The 23,942-nt window shown below is 36.3% G+C and overlaps 1 protein-coding gene across 1 annotated transcript; it reads right to left on the reverse strand.

Moving 5' to 3' along the window:
* Nucleotides 1–7,212: 7,212 nt before the first annotated feature.
* LOC145120587 (ABC transporter G family member 14-like) lies at nucleotides 7,213–10,276 on the reverse strand. The gene is made up of 5 exons (XM_079056393.1): nucleotides 10,071–10,276; nucleotides 9,227–9,989; nucleotides 8,966–9,130; nucleotides 8,590–8,777; nucleotides 7,213–8,036 (listed from the first exon to the last, which is right to left on the reverse strand). Exons 1-5 carry the CDS (start codon nucleotides 10,203–10,205, stop codon nucleotides 7,392–7,394), a joined length of 1,896 nt encoding a protein of 631 aa, XP_078912519.1. The 5' UTR covers nucleotides 10,206–10,276; the 3' UTR covers nucleotides 7,213–7,391.
* Between the last annotated feature and the right edge of the window lie 13,666 nt (nucleotides 10,277–23,942).

The raw sequence follows: 23,942 nt of genomic DNA on the forward strand, positions 1-23,942 counted from the left end.
CTCAATTCAAGAGTTGTTCTCGTGTATATAATGATTAAACCCAATACATACATACCACCACCACCCTCCATCGTCACCCACCACCACCACCATCACTGCCACCTACCACCCAACACCCACCACCCATTTTATTCACATTTGATTCAATTTTTGTTCTCGTGTATTGAATCACGTATGATTTAAAATACGAGAAAAATTAATTAATCGAGAACACAAAAAACAAATCCTGGGTGGTGGGTGGTGGTGAGTGGCAGGTAATGGGTAGTGGTGGGTGAGTGAATGGTGGTGGTGGTGGGTGGTAGGTTGCGGTGGTGGCGGTAAGTGGTGGGTTTAATCACATGTGATTATATATATTTAATCACATATGATTTATATGGCCAATATTCATTTTGCATTTTCGGTTCAATATTTGGTCTCGTGTATTTAATCATATATGATTATATGTATTTGATCACATACAATTTAAGTGGACAATATTCATTTTGCGTTTTCAATTCAATAGGTTTTCTTATTTATTTAATCACATGCGATTATATATATTTAATCAATATGATTAATGTGGACAACAAACAACTATTTAATCGAGAATGTGAAAATGAATCGTATGCACATAAATAAGATGTGATTAAATACAATATAACAACTATTGAATCAAATATGTAAGTGAAAACAAATATTGTCCATTTAAATTATATGTGATTAAATACATATAATCATATGTGATTAATACACAAGAACAACTATTGAATCGAGAACGAGAAAATAAATTTTGTCCGCATAAATTATATATGATCAGATACATGTGATTATATGTATTTAATCACATATAATTTATATTGACAAGATTCGTTTTCGCATTCCCGATTTAATAGTTTTTATCGTGTATTTAATCACATGTGATTGTATGTATTTAATCACATATGATTTATGTGGACACGTTTCATTTTTCCTTCTCGATTCGATAGTTGTTATCGTTTAAATCACACGTGATTATATTTAAATCACATATGATTTATATGGAAAAAATTTGTTTTCGTGTTTTTAATTTAATATCTTTTTTCTCATATATTAAAAAAAAAATTGTATGTTTACTTTAAATTTGTAAAAGCATATTGTTTTTCATCTTAACATACTATAAGCAAAATTAACTAAGCAAAAAAATTAATATTTTAACAAACAGATATTTCTGAAATTATTTTGATCGTAAAAAACAAATTAAAATAATAACTAATGAGTATGTTTTTTCTTATTTGTTTTGTAACGTTTATACATTGTAACTAAAGACTTATTTTAAGCAACTTAAAATTAAAATATTTTAATAAAGGGAAAATAATGAGTAAAAAACATGAATAAACATGATGAATATAAATAAAATTGAGATTAATATAAAAAAATTTAAAAACACATAAATGGTACCTTTTTGGGTTTCATATGCGAAAAGACTGGATGTTTGACTTTTGTGTGCCTAAGCTACCAGCATGCTCTATTCCTACATAAAAAGTTGAAATCAAATAAATTTAAAAAAGAGATACGACTCTCTGTATATTTTATTCGTTCACTTTCTATGAGTTTTCTTTAGGGAAATTGCTAGAAAAGTGTTAATATTTTCGAAAAAGTTACACTTTAGTCCAAAGATTTTTTTTTGAACATAAAAGTCTCGATTATTTCATTTTGACTCAAGTTTACAAAAAAGTCCTTTTGTTTCTTTTAACAGGAAATGACATATTATCGTGTTTTTACAAATAATCGGGACTTTTATGTTTAAAAAAATATATTGGGACTAAAGTATAACTTTCCTGACAATATTGAGCCTTTTCTAACAATTTCCCTTTTCTTTAAACTCAAAAAAATCATATTAGTCTCTCAAACAACGAAGAAGCCTAGTTTGAAAATTTTCAAATATCTTGAATCTCACTTAGGGTTTGGGATAAAGTTTTGGCGGAATTTATTACTTTGTTCACACTTTTTTTTGAAGTTCATTCAGTCGATTTTGTCTCTGAAAGGGAAGTATGAATATGATACAGAGGTTACTAAGAAGGATGATAATGGAACAAAGTCGAGTTTTCCTGCTTTAAAATGAGTGGTTGTTTATTACCCGTACCAATGTATTATCCCTCAACGAGCCCACGTTTTTTGAACAAAAAAAATGGCATTGAAGCTGCCGAGAAGAAGGTACCTTCAACGGAAGAGAAATCGATGATCCGTTCTGTGAAGATTTCAGATCCGTTGATCTATCTGATGGACCATTTCGCTTTCTTCCGGAAGCAAGGGATGGTGTTGATTGCGAGAAACAACCTACTCTACTCGTTGGAGTGTTTTAGGTAAGATTCGAGAAGCAGACTATACATCTCGAAGTGGATGTTTGGTTCGACGGAGGTCCGAGGTCCGACACAGATGAAATCAACGGCGAGTAGTGATGGAGAAATCAAAGCGATGCTTTTCTGGTCCGATATGTAGTTCAACAATAGACTTCTACTTCAGATCTAGATCTGGTTAAACCAGATCCGGTGACGGGTGAAAACGAGATCGAAAAAGAGACGAGAAGGAAATGGCTTCCGGTGAGTGAACGAGTGGTAGTGAAGCAAGGAAGTGACAAGAAGATCCATTAAGAATGAAAATGCAACTTTCCGGCAGTGTTACAGTGGTTTCGGCGGCGGCGTAACGGTGGTCCCAACGGTGGCGTAATGGTGGTTCTGGCAATGATTCGGTGGTCCAGATCTAACTTAAGATGAGAGAGAGAGAGAGAGAGAGAGACTATATGTGTGACGGATATAAACATTTATATTAAATATGAAATATTTTTTTAATAAATTTGAAATTTATAATATTTAAAACTAACGGTTCAAATTTGTTCTCAATTTAAGGAATGTTCTCATTTGAATATATATATATATATATATATATATATATATATATATATATATATATATATTAAATATGAAATATTTTTTTAATAAATTTGAAATTTATAATATTTAAAACTAGCGGTTCAAATTTGTTCTCAATTGTTCTCAATTTAAGGAATGTTTTCATTTGAATATATATATATATATATATATATATATATATATATATATATATATATGTCCAATTATTCATTTTCATTTTCTTGAATCCATGTATTTTTTGCTATTATTTATGTTTCAAAGTGCTTGATTTTTTTCATGGCTGAAGAACATAAATTTTCATAATGCAAGTTTTATCAGTTTTGTTATAATATTATGTAAAAATGAATTTTATGAGTACGTCAACATCTTAGATGTGTATAGATTTATATCTTATATCGAACTATTTGTTAATTTCATAATGCTTGCATATTTTCACAATCAATGAATATAATATTTTGCAATGTATATTTCTCGATTGTTCTTATTAATATTGGACACATAAGTTATAATTATGACATAAATACACTAGAAGTGTTATACAACTGAAAATAAACATGTAAGTTAGTTTGAACTATTTATTAATCTCATAGTGTTTGAACATTTTTTCGCAACTAATGAACATAATATTTCATTCTTATTAATACTGGACACATAAATTATAATTATGACATAAATACACTAGAAGTGTTATACAACTGAAAATATACATGTACCTTAGTTTGAACTATTATTTATTAATCTCATAGTCCTTGAACATTTTTTCGCAACTAATGAACATAATATTTCATAATGCTTGTTTCCATATTTAAATCTAACAACAAAGAACTTAGGATTTTGATAGAAACGCCATATATGTGTTATATATTTGAAATATAATATATAACTTATGTCAAACTAGTTATAAATTTTGTTGTTTGATTTTTATAATGATAAATGGTTAGGTTGTTTGTGTTTTAGTTGTCGTCCAACCAAGAAGATTGTTTGGAGATTCAACCACAATCCAAAACATTTGATCCTAAAGAGCGTCCTATCTCATGAGCCAATCTACCTTTACGCAACGTTTATAAACTACTTGGTTATGATTAACAACCACTTAACCTGTCATCTAAACAAGAAAATGATGACATACATGTGAAAAAAGATGTGTAAGAGCTTAATCATTATTATTAGTCAAATAATGAGTTATGAGGTTTATGACACATCTACATGAGTTGTTATATTCGAACCAAGTGATGGTGCAAATCACTTTTTCGGTAAATGGAAAACACAAAAAGAATCAAGAGAAAAGTATGATCCGAAATTTCAAAGGTCCAAGATTTTGTATATCCATGGTTCAAGAGATTCAAGAAGAAATATTTATTCATTGCTTTGATGACAACTCAAATAGAAATGCATCGCAAATTAATATTTTTTGCTAGTGGTCATAGTCCAAGAAATAGATACATAATCTTGGATCCGCATATAGAATGGTAGATTTTATATGTAAATTAAGAAATGTGATGAAAAACGTTATGCTATATGTTACTTTATTATAATAAACAAGTGAATAATTTTACGTTAGACATAAAATAGTAGTATTGACTATGTAAATGGGTACGAATAAGGCTATGGCCTATGAGGTATCCTCATGCATGAAATATAAGTCACATCATCATCAAACCATTCCACAACCATTTCATAAGGTTGTGGAAATAGTGTTCGCCGGTGAAGAAGAGAGAGAAATAAGAAAAGAAGAGAGATAAAGAAGTGCATTTCGTGAAGATCTGTGACCACCCCTACTCCACAAGACACCTATTATAACTTGGGGTGGTATTCATCGGTAAAAACTCTCCATATCAGCTTCTACCCGTGAAAGGTGCTCCTTACCTAGTAGCCTAATGTCTAGTTCCTAAGTTGTAGCAGAGAAAAAAAGAAGAAGAGAAAAGAAAGTAGGGAGAAAAAAGAAGAGAAAGGAAAATAAAAGAAATTTGTCTTTTGTGTTTTCGAGTTGTAGAAAAGTGGAACGAAAATTAAACATTTCGTTATTTCTCTCTAAATCCTTCTAAATCGGAAGGAAAGTTAGGAGGAAAAGTGATCATTCTGTTTCCTCCATTTCCTTCGTTTAATGAAACTCAAGAACACAAATTTCTTTTACTTTCTTTTCAACACCCCCCCCCCCCCTAAATTGTTTTCTTTAAGTTGAACTAGGAAACAAGGTGTAACTCTCCAATACTAAACCTAATTACTCTACATATTAAAAAAACATTTCATACGATATGGTTATTTTTGTGATGTTTAGCTAAAAGGTTTTAGTTGTTTCAAATAAACGATCCCAAACAGCTCGTATTCCTGCACATGTTATGTAAGCTTTATTTACCCACGGAAAAAAAATCCGCACTAATGTTTCTTTTGTTCCCGAGTTTTTTTGTAAATTAATTAAAGGAAAGGGAAGGAAAATTTTGACACAAAGAAATGGAGGTGAAGGAAAATATTAATTATTCCGTGTTCCCGAGTTCGAAGGAAATGAAATGAAAATTTTAAGTTTCCGTGTTCCTGAGTTAGGAGGAAAAAGAAAATAAAACTTAAAATTTTCTTTTCCCTCACTTTCTTCCCAAATCCGCCCAAGTTAGGTTTGTATGATTGACTTGAATGCCCAATTGAAGTTGGAGTGCTATTTACACACTGAACTTGTAATTTCCAGCTGGCCTTTATCACCAATATTCTCTTTGGATTTGGAGAATTTTCAAGTTGGGTATTTTGATATATAGACATTTTAGATATGAATGAAGGATTATTACTTCCAATAGTTGATCGAGAAGGTTCTCAAAGCAAGAATGACCATTTGTTATTATTCAATTAAATATGGAATCATTACACCAAATGATAGATCATCAAGCATCAAAGCAGTATTTATGTTCTTTTTTTATTCTACAACTTTCAGAATTGTTGAAAAGCTAAATTAGAAAAGCCTAACCAAGGTCAATACAAATGTCATTACTGAGGTATGAGGTTCAAGCATAGGCATTGCCTTAGAGCTGAATAGGTTAAACATTTAATCTGAACAACTATACATGGTTGTTTCTTTTTTACTTGATCCGGACAAAATGACTTAATGGGTTAAGCAAAAAAAATACCTGGCTTAATTTATTAAGACAAACTAACCTTTTGCATATTTACCCTTCTTTTTTCCTCCCAACTCCACTTGATGAATATTGTGGAAAAAAGATTTGAATATAAGTGTAAAATGGTCATTTTAGACTCATTTAGACGATTTATTCGATTTAGAAAAGAAACAAACCTTCTGAGTACAACACTTTATCCAAACACACATCATTACCCATACATGACTTAATAAGGAAAAATAAAGAAACAACTCCTTACTTTTGCCCTAGGGAACCTATTTTGTTTGGCTAGTCTGTTATATATTCTTAGGGATTTGGAAATGACATCGGATGTAAATGGAGCTGACATGACAAAAGCATGTTTGTTTTGATTGGTCAAGTAAGCTTTATCATAACCTAGTGGTTATTCTCAATGCCATTCTTTGATACAGTAAATTTATAGGTCTAAATTGGGAAAAGATCTGCTATAATGGTGGATAAAGATTTATGTTGATGTCACTTTGATTCCACATGTTGGTCATTTGATTGAGTTGGGCTAAATCTTTAATTTTTTCTCCTTAATCTTAAAAAAAAAACTTACCTAACTTCAGGTATCAATACATATCTATGAAAAGTTGTGTGGTTCATATTATATGAAAAAGATCACTCTGTTTGTAGAATATTCTTTAGATGTCATTATCATCTTGAAGCCGTTGTAATTTACTACCCGTTTAAGGAAAAAGAGATGCACTTTGACTATTTGGGGTTAATTTAGTACTTTTGATATCATCATTGATATAGGTTATACTAAAATTAAAACAAAAACTATGAACAAAATTGTAATATACTTTGATTTGTTTGTGAATACAACATTCTACTTCCGTCTCTTTATACTACAACATTGTATCTTCATTTGTTTCTTATTAAGCTTGAAAAATATATCCACTTATAGCATTGTACTTTCATTTATTTTCTTATTAGGTCATTATATTTTGAAAAATCTACCAAATTATAGCACTTCAAATTGTTTTGTGTTACAACGAAGGTGATAAATTAGGTAGATATTTTAGAGTATAATGCTGTAATGGGAAGAATGAAAGTAGGATGCTAAAATAAAAAATCAATGAAAGTACATTTTTTTTTTGCATGTAACCCTTCTTGAAATGGAAGATAACAGGACCAATCGTAGTTTGATATAATGGTAGCAACGGAAACAACATAATATATATTCAATCCAAACATCATTTTTATAACCACTCCATTCATTAATTTTATTAATAATTCTTTTTATCAAATTGGCGAGTTAGTTTTATGCATACACTTGCCACAAGGGCGTTTTGGTAAATGTGATCAAAATTCTTGCAACATGTGATCTAAATCTAATATTATTTCTCTTCCAAGAAAACTGGTCCTCATGTAAACTTCACCGGACCCTGTGCAATGCAAGAAAAGCAATGAACCGATATCCAATCAACATGAACCCCATAGCCAACAAATCTATATGTAAGTTCTTCAATCCGACGGATTTAACCCCCGGAAAATCCACAACATGGCAATAAACACCCTTGGAGCATTCATAAACATCGTTCTCATCAAACTGAACCCCAAGAAGAAGCTTGTAACCATAGTAACTATAACTCAAATACTTTAACCACACTATGAATGTCGGGATTTGTTGTATATAATACCCACCGGCAATTAAAAAAACCAGAGTTGTAACCGAGGCTAAAGTAGTGGCTTGTTTTACATCCATAAGTATAGCACCAATTGCAAGTCCAAGACTTTGGGCCACGAGAACATTGTAGAGGACAACAAGGAGTGAAAGGATGAAAGTGGGCGGGTCGGGTTTTAGCCCACCCATCCAATAAAGTATGAAGGTGAAAGCAGTTGGGAGTGCAAGCTCAAGTGGTAGGTCACTTATGGTTCTTGCTAAAAAGTAAGAGGAGAGACGATACATTCCGGATGAACGCTCTTTTATTAGCATTCTTCTTTCTTGAGGGAAAGTGAAAACCGCATTGTAGAGTGGGTAAAATCCCCAAAATACTGAGAAGAAGAAAAGCATTGCTATCTGCATCAAACAACCAAATTGTTTTTAAAAGTTAAACACTTAATCTGGATATCTATACTGTATGATTGTTTCTTTATTACTTAATTTGGACATAATGACTTAATGGTTTAAGCCAAAAAAACATAACTTAATGTAATAAGACACTAATCCTTTACCTATATGCCGTTCTTATATGTCGTGGAATGTAAAAGTCAAATAGTCATTTAGACTCATTCAGGCGCTTCTTATGTATGTTTATTCAGACATCATTATCACTCTAGTCATTTTACCCATTCAGGAGTTGATAATAAAAAAAAAAACAACCTCTAAGTGTTGTCCGGTAAAAATATATTTGAAAAAATGACGGCCCACTTAGGGAATGGAAAGAAAAGGATGCATGGGAATAGATTTGTAAAATGTTAGGACTTAATGGAAACTGTCAAAAAGAAAACACTCATATGTAGCTTATTAGATTAAGTCATGTCTCTGTTAAGTACATTAAGTCAAAAGCAAACAACAAGTAACTTAGTTAAGATTTTTGTATATGATGAGGTTTTGAGATGAAAATGCTCACTCGGTCTTCAATATGGGACGAAGGAGTGTGCCACCATAGGAGTCCAGCCAGTATAGCAACACTTATGACTTGAAAGATTCTAAGCTTATTGAAAGCTTCAAATCTCCTCTCCCTAAGTCCTCTGAGAACCAACACCTTGAACTGATGCCACCAGCTTGTACACCATTGCTCTGATTCCATACGGTTTCCTGGATAAAGTGTTGTATACATAATGTCATTTTCTTTTCTAGTCAGAATAAACTGTATCAATGAGACTCAATGATCATTTTACCTTTACATTCCAAAAAAACAAATTTCACAGTATTCATTGATTCTTTTTATTATTATTATTATTATTATTATTATTATTATTATTATTATTTTTACAAACACTTACTTGGCAAAGCCTCTTTTCCAAGATTGTAATTGCAAACATCCAAATCACATACATCAGTTTTCAGTCTTGTTTCATAACAAGTGATGAGTTGTTGCCTTATTGATTTCTTCTCATCGTCCGTGTTTTCACCTTGCTCATAATCATGCATTGAATCAGGTGCAATCCCTGTGACATTTAAAAACTTTTTTTGTGATTAATAATGATGAAAAGTCACATAAATATAATATTATATCAAATTATTGAGTTGAAAGAATAATTTACCGTTAGCAAGATCAAGTAAAAGGTCAGCCGGGTTGACTGTAACAGACGTGGAAAATCCAATTGAAGAAAAATAGTCCAAAGCTGTGGAAGCAGAACCATAGTAAATTTGTGAGCCTTCAGAGAGCAAGATCACTTTATCAAACATGTGGTAGATCCGGCTCGATGGCTGGTGAATTGTGGTGACCACGGTTCGTCCACCACTCGCAAGCCGTTTAACCGTGGTTAAGATCCGGTGAGCCGTGGTCGAGTCCAAACCGGAAGTCGGCTCATCCAACAACAAAAGGCTTGGGTTAATTAACATTTCTTGACCTATACTCACCCTCTTTTTCTCACCACCTGATATACCCCTAAATAGTGGGCCACCAATCATGCTATTCTGACACCGGGTCAGACCCAACTCAGTTATGACTCGAGTCACCTGGTGCACCTTTTCGGCTTGAGTCAGGGTTTTTGGGAGACGTAACATAGCGGTGAATAAGAGGGTTTCGGTCACGGTTAGATGAGGGTAAAGAACATCATCTTGGGTCACAAATCCGGTTTTTCTTTTGGTGGGACCCGAAAACGGGTGGCTGTTGTATGTTATTTTCCCGGAGAGTTTTCCGGTCAGCCGCCCGCCTAAGGCGGTCAGGAGGGTGGTTTTACCGCTTCCTGATGGACCCAACATTGCTAGTATCTCTCCTGGACAAACCATACCTGTTACCCCATTTAGTATCGTCTTCTCTCTTGAACCTTCAAGTTTGACTTTATAAACAACCTCTTCAAACTGAAAAGAATGACAAAATCACCATGAAAAACATTTATGTAATTAACTCAAAGAAATTAACGGGTGGTGATGTAAAAAGACCTTTAATGTTATGAGGTATAAGGCCTGATCAGGTTTCACCATTGTTGAAAGTTCTTCCATTGGTTTAGTAATGGTGGTGGTGGTGGTGGTGGTGTCTTCAGGGTTTAGAACCACCGAGTGGAGGGCCATGGCCATTGGCCAAGTGGTAATGATGTCTATATGCTTTGGTTTTTAACACTTATGTTTCTTCACAAAGTAACTTGCATGAGTATATATATACATAATGTATGTGTGTATGCATGCTTGAGTATGGTCAAGAGAAACTCAGGGTATCAAGAGAATCTGATAAGGTGGGCCCGGTTTCTATGGTGTACTGCCGCCACTTTCATAACATGTGCCGCGTCTCTGAGCTACTCGCAATCGTGAGTCAAATCAAGCTGACATGCCGCAGCCGAAGCACGGTTGTCAAGCCATCTGGCAGACTGTTGTATATCTGGTTTGCATATCACATGATGATGCTTCTAGAACGGGGTGGTGTGGGCCAACTCGGCTTAGGTTTGTGTTGCAGAGAGAATAACCCTTTATGTGGAATGATCCATGTGCATGTCATGGACTGGAGGTTAAGTTATACACGAATCAATAAAAGTAAAGAAATTCGAAGACCAACACCTCCTTGATTGAATGTGTGGGCCCATGGAGGAAGACGAAAGCAAATATTTAGGAAATTTGTAGGAAATCATAGTAAAAAAGGAAATGATTAAAAACACAAGTCAAATTAGTGTTTATGGGCATCAAGGTGGGGGGAGAATTGATTCTGTTCTAATAGCGGTAATGCCTCTAACTAAACGAGAACAATGTAGGGAAGCAGGTGAATTTTTTAGTAAAGTTAAAGTGAAGGATTCAAAGAAATAAATACTTTTCCTATTAAAAGTAAAGCTAACTGATTCCTTACATATACGCCTAAAGCTTCTAACAAACCATTCCTAAAAAATTAATTTATTACTATCTGTTCATAATATGTTTACTGCATATAGGATTGATGACAAAACTAAAAGGGTAAATGTCATTCCTAGGTGCCCCATGAACAGGTCTCACTCACGGTTAATATAAGAAGAGAAAACACTATAGTTGATTTTGATTTGATTCTGTAGAGTTCTTCGGTTTTATGAGATTAATTTTGTTGGCATAAGTGTAGTTTTAAAACCTATGACTTCTAAATTTGTTGTAAACAGTTTTAAATTGTGTTTGGTAGTTTTGTCGGATAAGCTTGTTTTGATAAATTAGTAAGGTATTGTTTGTTTTGGAAGTGGTTAAATGTCTTTGTCTTTTTCCATGTTTACGGAAGAAGACATGCACTTGAGAAACGTCTACCCGCCAGAAGGGAAAAGTGCTCAAAAAGTACCTTTGTAGAAAAACAAACGAGGTCTAAGTGTTTGGTAAATAACTAAATATTAGCGGGCATAACAAATATAAAATAACATAAAAATGATATATCTATAAAAAATTGTAGAAAATAATTATGTAAGAAGACATTGAGGAAAATTGTAAAATTGTTGTAAAAATAATTATATACAAGTTGTAATCTGGTGAGTGATGTAAAGTAACGTGACCATCAACACTATAAATTGTCTTTATGACATGAACTCTGCGAGCAATTTGTTCAACAACGAAGGCTCATCTCCTTACGAAGAGCAATGCTCGATTAAAAGCGAATAAACTACCAATTCTAAGTCCCATTTCTTAGACAAAACATTTTTTCATCTCACCCAAATAGTCTTTTTTTTTTCTCCTAAATCAATACGTTACAATAAACTTTAAAAAATACACTAATAAAATCCCAAACACAACTTTAAATTTTAAGTTTTAACAACTTAAAAAGATAGCTAGTTGGGCTACAATTGTTGTTTCTCTTTGACTTTAAAAATTCTTATTGACAAAAAAGATAAATATGCAATTATACTTAAAAAAGTTTTTAACAACATATCTAAAATAAAATATATATTTATAGTCATATTAGTTGCATACTATTCGTCCGGTTTTCGTTAAATTAAGATGAAATGTTGATTTAGAAAAAGAGGAAAGAATAATTTCATGGAGAAAGTGTTAGCATCTCAATGATTATGGTATTTTATGTCAGGCATTTTGATAAAAGTAATAGAAGAAAATCATGTAATGAAATGGTTACAAGTATAAGCATATACAAAGTTATAAACCACCACCAAGGTGGTTCAGGGGAAAAAAAGATGTGAAAATACAATAAGCTTTTTTCTTATCACATATAATCTTTTTTTTTTAAAAGATGTGAAAATACAATAAGCTTTTTTCTTATCGCATATAATCTTTAAATACATCTCTGAATTTTTTGTGGTTTTATGGAAGGATGAGAAAGTTATCAAATATAATTTTTTGACAAAATTTCACCGTTGGGCACTACTATTTTCGAAAATAAAACCTTCCAGATAACTTTAGAAAACATTATATACATAATTTTTATGGTTTCAAAATCTTATATTGTTAGTCTTTTTTTATAAACCCATTAAAAATAAGGGTTAAATATTTATGTATGACATATTTACCTTTGTTAATATTTTAATGTTATATTTATTATTAACCTAATTATAAGAATGTTTAATAAATATGGGTCTCATCGACTCTTTTATCCTTATTATCATCTTCCTCACATCCTTCAACAACCTTTTCTTTTTTCTGTTGACACTCTCATTAGGTTTTGCAATCGAAACAATTTTTCATTGGATTATGCTTATTTTAAAACAGAGTATTTTTCATTTTGTGGAATTGGTCCCATAAAAATATTTCTGAAGAAATGTTTTTTCATTGATTTAATAAAAATTTGGGATGTCATAACTGATAGAAGAAACATAAACATAAACATAGTCATTACAAGCATTACATTAACTTATTGTATTAATGACCTAAACTCCTCGAATCTCTTGGTGGATTGTATCTTCGTACCGCTACCTCTGACACAAAGAAACCAAGTAGGTCAGACTTGGGAGTTTGGTGAGCACATAGGGTTTTCAACCCACAATAATATTATTTATTATTCTCAACAAACAATTAACTCGATTACCCGTTCCCGTTATTCTCACTCTCTATGACCCTAAAATGCAAAACCTAAAAGATTTACCCTAAGGATCTCTGTGAGTAGACAATACTACTTCAGGGATTCCGTAGCAGTATGTGTCAATAAGGCAACCCTGATGGGGATAGAGTACCCGGATGAACAACTTTCATTTTCCTTGAAAAGTATGATCATTAACACTAACTGCTAGTGTTCCACCGAATTGAAACATCCCAAAAATACAGACCCAAAATTTCTTTTTAAAATCATTTACGAAAAACCATAATCCATTAATATCATATAATAAATCACAAATCATATCTCTTAAAACATCATGTCAAATACTATATCAAAATCATATGAGAAAAATATCAGAGTCTAAACATCCAAGGTTGAAACTGTGGTGTGTGCCATGCGATCATCCTGAGTCCTTCCCCTTGCTAGTGGAAGTACCTGAAACCAAAACAGAAAACTGTAAGCACGAAGCTTAGTGAGTCTCCCCAACTACCACATACCATACATATAACATACAACTAAGAGATACGGGCCCCGCCCACTCTCATGGAGATTCGGGTCCCGCCCATACTCCGCTGTCTAGGAGATTCGGGCCCCACCCACACTCCGCTGTCTAGGAGATTCGGGCCCCGCCCACACTCCGCTCTATAACATACATACAAGTATCACACATACAACAAGTATATCTACTTCTAGCAAACAGTCACGTAACTATACTCAAATAATACTACGAGATTCGGTCCCCGCCCACACTCGGCTGCTATAAGATTCGGGCCCCGCCCACACTCAACTACTATCATATCACATATACAGGCCGGCCTTGGTGCCGTAGACCCGTTCCTACTGAAGGAAACTCACATTGCAAAGCTGTCTGCAAAAACTCACGGTGAGGAATATCTGATAGCTACTCCAACGACTCCCCAACTATCGATATCACAATAATACTTAGTCAAAATCTAATAATCCTTCTCAAGGTAAAATGACCATTTTACCCTTGATCAAAGTCAACATCCAGGTCAAAGTCAAAGTCAAGGTCAACTCCCAGTCAACCCCAACTCGTCAAGTTATCTCCTAACTCGGCGAGTTCATGTACTACTCAGACTCGTGGTCAACCGAGTCAACTCGTTGAGTCCCTTCCCAGACTCGTCGAGTTCTTCCTGTCATTGCATCAGGACAAAACGTATTAACTCGTCGAGTCCCTCCTTGGACTCGTCGAGTTCTTTAGTTTCCGAGTCCTAATCTTGCCCAACTCACAGAGTCATCTCCTAGACTCAACGGTTTCACTCAAACCAGAAAAGGGGTTAGGGGTCCACGACCCGACTCGCCGAGTCACAAGAACAACTCGTCGAGTCCCTCATATACCAAATCCATACAGTCGATTCTAATCAGTTCCAATGCTTCCAACTCATAGATCTGGACTCCTTAGACTAGCATTACACGTAAAGTTGCTAACTTTACGTGCATGCATGGTGTTATGAAGCTAAAACACCCACCACAAGCTAAAATGGAGGTCTAAGTCATGCAATGGGGCCATGGCTGAATAAAGGTGGCAACTTTGAGCTCCTAAAGCTCAAGAGTGCCCAGATCTGAAGTCCTTACATCCCCAAGAGTTCAGATCTCGGAATGACCTTGGAAATGGCCCAAAAGTGACAATATACAAGCTCAAATGAAGATCTAAGTGAATAGAAGCCAAGGTATAAGCTTTATACCTCTATCAAGACAGAAATGAGTCCCTAACTCTGGATCTTCAGCCTTCCTTCTGCAACTCCAAGTCCTTGCTTTCTTCTTCTAGCTTTAAATCACAAAAATGGCAAGAAATAACTCAAGATCACTCAAGGTTGATTAGGGTTTCGAGGTGCTGTAGGCTGGGGTGGAGGCCAGATATGATGCTTAAATAGGGTGCAAGCCCTAAAGATTAGGGTTTCATCCAGACTGTCCCACTCGTCGAGTAGCTCACTTAAAACCCGCGCATATTCTGCCTTCTACTCGACAAGTTAGGGCCACCAAATCGTCGAGTAGCCCTTCCAAAATGAATAAATAAATAATTTAAATGCATACCAGGAACCAGGTGTTACAAATATCTAGAATAGTTAGTGGTCGTCATCTAACAAAAGTTAGATGACTAGTCCCGGTAATACAATGTGTAACCTCTCACCATTATTTTATTTTCCCATAAACCATTTACTACCCAACCCATTATTTTATTTTCCCAAAACCCTTTACTACCCAACGCAAATTCAAATATGATAATGTAATTTATATAAGTAAAATCATATCATATTATTGCACATAACACATATATCAAGAACACGAATAGTAAACACATATAACAATTAATAGATACTTCATATTTATGTGTAATATGAAAGTAATTATGCACTCACTTGTTAAAAGTGAATGACTAGTGATTTAGGCAAAGCTTCGCCTAACACCTTGAGTATTCCCTTGACGTGACCTAGGTTTATTTATTACTGAGTCTTAGTTTAATATCCTTGAGACCAATCATAGTCTAGATTCCTCAACAATCCTAATGTCTACATTAAGATCTATTAAGTAAGGAATAATCAGGTAGGATCATATTGGAGGTAGGTTCTGTTTGGTATACAAAGTATACTGTTTGGAAATCTCACTTTAAACACCTCACTAAATCCAGCCTAGACATCACTCCCGTAAGTAGATCAATCAGTATAATGACTTAGAATCACTGATAAATCTTACTTATAAGTTCATAATAACGACTATGAACATAAATATAAGTTACACTTGAAAGTGATATGAGTGTAGCTTAACTTACAAAGATTTTCTAGAAAAAATCGGGAGATTGCACTGACAGAACTTTAACTCGAGAGTTCCTATTAGTCGAGCTCTGAGATATCCTAAAGCCTAGCTAAAAGGTTCAGATGTTCGAAAAAGTTGGAGCTTAAGAACCAGAGAGTTTTCAGAGAGAGATAAGAGAGTGTGGGATGAGAAATGATGGAATTTGAGGGGGTATTTGTGACATCCCCTAATTTCTCGGCCAGAAAAGACCGATTTAATTTATGCTTTTAAAATAAAGTCAGAGAAATCCTTTTAAAAGATGTTGCGGAATTGGTCCCCGAAACAAAACATGATAAAAATTTATCAAAACCTTTCTTTAAGAAAGTATATATTTTCCTTTTATATCAAAACCTCGGGATGTCATGTTCCGATACAAATCAAAAGCATAAACAAGACATTATAAGCCTTACAACAGTTATTTACAACTACTGGCCTATAATCCAAAAATCTCTCATCATCATCCGACTATGCTCGGGGTCCATTACCTGTAATATGAAAAACTGAGTGGGTCAGGCTTGGGAGCCTGGTGAGCATATAGGGTTTTCAACCCACAATAAATAAATTTATTAATTTCATCAAACAACAATAACCCGATTACCCATTCCCGTTATCCTCACTTTACGTCCCTAAAACATCTATCACAAGGGACCTAGTCTAAGGATTTTCATCGGGGCGACAACACTGCTTTGGGGGTCTCCCAGCAATTTATGTCAAATAAGGCAACCATGTGGGGGATGGAGTACAGCAAATGAACACCCAAGCTCATTAACACCTACAGGTTGCGAGCCTGCCAGCGTTCCACTGGACTGTCTCGAAAAGTCCGTGGTCGTCATTCATACTCCGCTAGATGACTGGATCACAATAACATCGAGGCCTCTCATCATTTTAACACACATCAGCTATTTCGTCTACCCATGTTTTACCCAACATATTTGTAGATAAAATACATATACAGTTTAAAACTTGTATAAAACATCTATTCAACAGTCACCTCAATTAAACAATTAATATAATCGGGCAGCACTTCGTTTCCTAAAACGATCGTTTCTAATAAAACCGAGAGTTTTATTGAGAAACCGGGCTCTGCGAGGGTCGGGCTTCAAAACCGAAAAGATAAATATCTCGGGCTTCTCGGGCACTTCGGGACGTGTTTCGGGTGTTTGGTATGATACCGGGGCTTTGGGGGAAGTTGGAATGGAAGAAATATTGTTTAAGGGGTGAAAAATGACAATTTTCCAAATTACCACAGGGAGGTCTCGCACCCTTCTATTTATAGGGGCGAGGCTTCTGATCCGAGGGCTGAGAAGCGACCAGGTGTCAGCCGATGCGAGGGGCATGCGCGTGCGAGGGTCCAGCTGTTGGCTTCTGATTGGACCGAGGTCTAGGGTCTGAGGGTGGAGTCGTGGCGCACCTGCGAAGCTCGGACACGTCAAGAAGGGCATACGTCGGACCGCGGTTGGACCAACACTTCAGATGCGAGGGAGTGCGACACGCCTCGCCAGCTGGCCTCGATGACTCAGCAGTTCGGACACGTGGCGCGCATTGAGCGAAGGTGACGTGGCCGAAGCATGACTATGCGAAATTTCTCGGTTTTAGCATTTTTTTTCTCGATTTTTGTGCCAAAACTTCTAAAATTCATAACTTTCGCATACGGGCTCCGTTTTTGACGTTCTTTATATGCACGCGTAGGTAGAATTACGCTCTACAACTTTCGTTTAGACATCGTCGGCTAATTTTGACTTTAATTTTAATATTATTATTTTTAACAGACCGGGACAGGAGATCCGTTAAAAATTCATAACTTCTTCATCCGACGTCCGTTTTCATCTGTCTTTTTACCGTTGTACTACTATTGACGAGACCTTCGATTCTTGTTTAGGTTGTGTCCGCTAAAAATCACTCGATCTAAAATTCAAGTTTTTAGCTGTCTACTGCTAAGTTGAAACTTAGAAAAATCATAACTTCCTCATACGAAGTCAGATTTGGACGTTCTATTTAAATACATACTCTCGGTTTAACGAACACTACAACTTTCGTTTAGATCACTAAGGGTAAAAAGTAGTTTATCAAAAACTCACTTTTTACGTCATTCGGCACCATGTCGGTTTTGTCGCGAAACTTCGACAGGTCATAACTTCTTCGTTATAACTCGGATTTCGGTATTCTTTATATATCCGTAATCCTTGTCACGACCACTACAACTTTCTTAATAGATATCGGCTTTATCTAATATTTATTTTCGACGCTCATTTTTATTCTTAATTAATTAAATCCTAATAATTAAGCATAAAACACATAATTCACAGAATATTCACATAATTCCTTTTCATTTCTTCAAAATGAGTTACAAAGGTTAACCTAGACTATTACGTCAATATTAATGTCTAGCCTAGAAACACGGGCGTTACAATTCTCTCCCCCTTAGGATGATTCCGTCCCCGGAATCACACATCAGCAAACAAATGCGGGTAGCGACTCATCATGTCACTCTCCGTTTCTCAGGTGAGATTTGGCCCATTCGTATGTTTCCAACGCACAAGCACTAAATCGACCATCTTGCGTCGCGACTTCTTAGTCTTATGGTCAACGATTGCCATAGGTTCTTCAATTAACCTCTTGTTTTCATCCAACCTTAATTCAGAAATTGGAATTATGTCGGGCACATCTCCCGTGAACTTTCTCAAATAACACACATGAAAGGTATTATGAATACCCTTTAGTTCTTCTAGTAATTCTAGCTTGTAAGCTTGATTTCCAATCCTATGAAGAACTTTAAACGATCCAATAAACCTTGGACTCAATTTTCCCCTCTTACCAAACCTTATAAGTCCCTTCCACGGCTAGACTTTAAGTAAAACCGAATCTCCAACTTCGAATGATATCGGTTGTCTTTTCTTGTCAGCATAGCTCTTTTGTCGATCTTGAGCTGCTAACATCATTTCTCTAAACACTTTCAACTTTTCAACAGTCTGATGGACTATTTCAGGTCCCATAAACTGCTTTTCCCCGGCTTCCAGCCAACATGACGGCGTTCGACACTTTTCTCCATACAAAGCGTGATAAGGTGCCATTTTGATGCTCGAGTGGAAACTATTATTATAGGAAAATTCTACTAGAGGTAAGTGTTCATCCCAGTTACCTTGGAATTCCAGGGTACATGCTCCCAGCATATCCTCCAACGTTTGAATTGTTCGTTCGCTCTAACCATCAGTTTGCGGATGGTAAGCTGTACTCAAACACAACTTGGTACCCAATTCCTCTTATAGACTCCTCCAAAACCTTGAGGTAAAACGGCTATCACGATCGGATACAATCGTTAACGGAACACCGTGAAGCCTCACAATTTCTTTCACGTAAGAATTCGCAAGTTTATCCATAGACCATTTCTCATTGGCTGCTATGAAATGCGCACTCTTAGTGAAGCGATCAACGACCACCCAAATCATGTCGTGACCGTTCCTTGTTCTGGGCAGTTTAGTCACAAAATCCATGTCTTCTCATTTACCCATGGGTACAGGTAAAGGTTCTAAACTCCCATACAGTTTCTGATGTTGTGCCTTAACCCTAGCACATGTTACACACTCGGCCACATACTTAGCAACATCGATCTTCATCGTCGGCCACCAGTAATAGGGTTTTAAATCCCTATACATTTTTGTACTGCCGGGATGAATCGAGTACATGGTCTTGTGAGCTTCTTCCATCAGAAGATCTCTTACTCCTCCCGTCTTAGGTACCCAAATCCTATGTTGGCATACCTTCAGTCCTTGACCGTTTGTATCAAACACTAACGTTTTGCCCAAACGTTCTTCCTTTCGGTCATTTTTCTCTAAAGCTTCCTCTTGAGCTTTCTTTATTCTTTCCACAATTGTCGAGACAACTTCAATCCTTAACGCTCTTGGCCTTTTCTTTTCAAGGTTTACCTTCCGACTGAGAGCATCAGCAACAACATTTGCTTTACCAGGGTGGTAAAGTATCTCACAGTCGAAGTCCTTGAGTAACTCTAGCCAGCGTCGTTGCCTCATGTTCAATTCCTTCTGATTAAAGAGATATTGAAGACTCTTATGATCAATGAAAAGTTTGCATTTAGTACCATAAAGATAGTACCTCCATATCTTTAAGGCGAATACTACCGCTGCCAACTACAAATTATGAGTGGGGTAGTTCTTTTCATTCTCTTTCAATTGCCTCGATGCATACGCTATCACTTTATCCCTTTGGGTCAGAACACAACCTAACCCAACTCCAGAGGCGTCACTATAAACTGCGAAGTCATCAACTCCTTCAGGTAACGAAAGAATCGGTGCTTCACACAATTTCTTCTTTAACTTTTCAAAGGCTTCCTTATGCTTCTCATTCCAAGTATAAGTAGCTCCTTTGTGGGTCAAAGTTGTTAATGGAGGCGCGATCGAATAAAAGCCTTGGATAAATCGTCGATAATATCCGGCTAATCCTAAAAAGCTTCGGATCTCCGTAGGACTTTTTGGTTGTTCCCACTTCATCATAGCTTCAATCTTTGCTGGTTCAATGATTATCCCTTCTTGGTTAACCACATGACCCAAAAATTGGACTTCTTGAATCCAAAATTCACATTTGGAGAATTTGCATACAACTTCTCCCTTTTCAGAACTTCTAGCACTTCACACAGATGCTTTTCATGCTCCTGCTTGCTTTTTGAATAAATCAAGATATCATCTATGAACACTATCACGGATTTACCAAGGTATGGTTTACAAACCCTATTCATCAAATCCATGAAAGATGTTGGAGCATTGGTTAGTCCGAACGACATAACCAAGAACTCATAGTGTCCATATCTTGTTCTGAACGCAGTCTTCTCAATATCCTGCTCTCTTACCTTTAACTGGTGATATCCTGACCTAAGATCGATCTTCGAAAAATAGCTCGAACCTTGCAACTGATCAAATAGGTCATCAATCCTCGGCAACGGGTACTTGTTCTTTATTGTTGCTTTATTCAGCTCTCTGTAATCGATGCACATTCTCATGTTCCCGTCCTTTTTCTTTACAAATAACACCGGGGCTCCCCAGGGTGATGAACTAGGTCGAATAAAACATTTGTCCAATAACTCCTGAAGTTGTGTCATAAGTTCTTTCATCTCTGTTGGTGCTAATCGATACGGTGCTTTTGCTATTGGCGTCATTCCTGGTAACAAGTCGATACGGAATTCTACTTGTCGACCAGGGGGCAATCCGAGAAGATCTTCGGGAAAGACTTCCGGATAGTCACACACCACATGAATATTCTGCACCTCCTTCTTTTCCTTCTTAGCATCGATCACGAACGCTAGATATGATGTACATCCCTTGACCAAACACTTTCTGGCTTTCATTAGGGAAATGATTCCAGAGTTTACTTTGTGTTTGTCTCCATACACCATAAACGACTCTTTCCCTGGCGGTTTTACTTTTACTATCTTCTTTCTACATAATATTTCAGCATCATTGGCGCTAAGCCAATCCATTCCTAGAACTATGTCGAAACCATTTAACTCGATAGGTAATAATTCCTCGTGGAACTTATTCCCATTCAAGTCAATGAGGATGTTTTTCATACGATGGCTAACAGGTATAAACTTGCCACTAGCAATCTCGACAATTATAGAATTAACTAGTCTATCTACAGGCAAAACTAGTTTTCTACCAAATTCATGCGAAATAAAGGAGTAATTGGCTCCAGAATCAAACAAAATTTGGGCAGGCAATTCGTTTACGAGAAAGGTACCTGAAGCGACATCGACTTCTTCTTTCGCAGCTTCAAGTGTCATCTGAAAGGCTCTCACCTTCGGCTTTGGTGGAAGATTGGGCTTTGTTGCATCCTTCTTCTTCGGACAGTCTTTCAAAACGTGCCCTTCTTCGTTACATCCAAAGCATACCCTCTTGTTGGACGGACACTCATTGGCATAATGCCCAGTCTTTCCACATTTGTAGCTAGTCACCTCCTCACTACATTTCCCAGAGTGCTTTTTCATGCACTTTTCACACCATTTCACTTCGCCTCCTCCTCTTCCTCCAAACTTCTTAGACTTTGAAAATTTGCTTTTTTTGTTGGAACCTGAAGTTTCTTCAAACTTTCTCTTTTCTCCAACTTCTGCCCTCTCCAGACCCTTCTCTCTGATCTGAGTCTCAACATTCTTAGCAGCCCAGATGGCGGCTTTCAAAGTGGTTGCTTGCTTGACCATCGGACCAAAGTCCGCTGGTAATCCGAGGGAAAACTTGTTGACCTTGGAGAGTTCAGTCGGAACTAGATAAGGAACAAGCTTCATCTTTTCCGTAAAACTAGCAGCGTATTCAGTAACGCTCATCTTTCCCTTCTTCAAATTCTGGAACTCATTATTGATCTCCAGAAGATCCTGCTCAGAGCAGTATTGCAATTTTAATTGTACCATAAAGTCTTCCCAAGACATCTTGCTAGCTTCTCCCTTGGGCATCGAATCAGCTAGTAACTTCCACTAGCTTAATACACCAGATTTTAACAGAGGAATTGCAAGTGCGGTCTTCTGTTTGTTACTGTACTTACAACTTTCAAACATTGTCTCCATTTCGGAGATCCAATTCATGACTTCCACCGGTGTCGGGCTTCCAGATAGACACGGTGGTTTGGATGCCATGAAATCTTTGTATTTGCATCCACGTCCATCAACTCCTCCATCCTGGTTGTTTCGTCTAACTATCGGTGGGTTGGCTTGACCAAGAGTCTCATTGTAGTTCCCTCCTACTAATTGCCCTTAATTCAATTCGGGATGTTCAACAGGTATCGTAGTTTCTTCCCTATTCTGTTGTAGTAATCGCCTCGTCTCCTCCATTTCGCCTCGTCTCCTCCATTTGGCGATCCAACATCATCCGCATCATTGCTTGTACCCCAGCCATCGTCATTGGCTCAGGTGCAACTCCTACAACAGGTACTTGCTCAACTACTTGAGGTTGAGGTTGTTGAATACTATCACGGATTTATCAAGGTATGGTTTACAAACCCTGTTCATCAAATCCATGAAAGCTGCTGGGGCATTGGTTAGTCCGAACGACATAACCACAAATTCATAGTGTCCATATCTTGTTCTGAACGCAGTCTTCTCGATATCCTGTTCTCTCACCTTTAGTTGATGGTATCCCGACCTAAGATCGATCTTCGAGAAATAGCTCGAGCCTTGCAATTGGTCGAACAGGTCATCGATCCTCGGCAACGGATACTTATTCTTTATCGTCGCTTTATTCAGCTCTCTGTAATCGATGCACATTCTCATGCTACCGTCTTTCTTCTTTACAAATAACACAGGGGCTCCCCAGGGTGATGAACTAGGTCGAATGAAACCTTTGTCCAATAACTCCTGAAGTTGTGTCATAAGTTCTTTCATCTCTGTTAGTGCTAATCGATACGGTACTTTTTCTATCGGCGTCGTTCCTGGTAGCAAGTCGATACGAAATTCTACTTGTCGATCAGGGGGCAATCCGGGAAGATCTTCGGGAAAGACTTCCGGATAATCACAAACCACCGGAATATTCTGCACCTCCTTCTTCTCCTTCTTAGCATCGATCACGAACGCTAGATATGATGTACATCCCTTGGCCAAACACTTTCTGGCTTTCAATAGGGAAATGATTCCAGAGTTTACTCTGCGTTTGTCTCCGTACACCATAAACGACTCTTGTCCTGGCGGGTTTACTTTTACTATTTTCTTCCTACACAATATCTCGGCATCATTGGCGCTAAGCCAATCCATTCCTAAAACTATGTCGAATCCATTTAACTCGATAGGCAATAATTCCTCGTGGAACTTATTCCCATCCAACTCAATGAGGATGTTTTTCATACGATGGCTAACATGTACAAACTTGCCACTAGCAATCTCGACTAATAAGGCATTAACTAGTCTATCTACAGGCAAAGCTAGTTTTCTACCAAATTCATGCGATATAAAGGAGTAATTGGCTCCAGAATCAAACAAAATTTGGGCTGGCAATTCGTTTACGAGAAAGGTACCTGAAGCTACATCGACT

The sequence above is a fragment of the Lactuca virosa genome, chromosome 6 (genome assembly GCF_052849685.1).
Source record: "Lactuca virosa cultivar CGN04683 chromosome 6, Lactuca_virosa_CGN04683_v6, whole genome shotgun sequence".
In the NCBI taxonomy this organism is placed as follows: domain Eukaryota; kingdom Viridiplantae; phylum Streptophyta; class Magnoliopsida; order Asterales; family Asteraceae; genus Lactuca; species Lactuca virosa.

Bases quoted from the DNA above. Each gene is read 5' to 3' on its own strand.
- LOC145120587 (XM_079056393.1), bottom strand. From the start codon at position 10,205: ATGGCCATGGCCCTCCACTCGGTGGTTCTAAACCCTGAAGACACCACC. The intron at 9,990-10,070 runs GTCTTTTTACAT...CATTCTTTTCAG, and splicing joins TATACCTCATAACATTAAAG to TTTGAAGAGGTTGTTTATAA. The intron at 8,778-8,965 runs GTAAGTGTTTGT...CACTTTATCCAG, and splicing joins TGGAAAAGAGGCTTTGCCAA to GAAACCGTATGGAATCAGAG.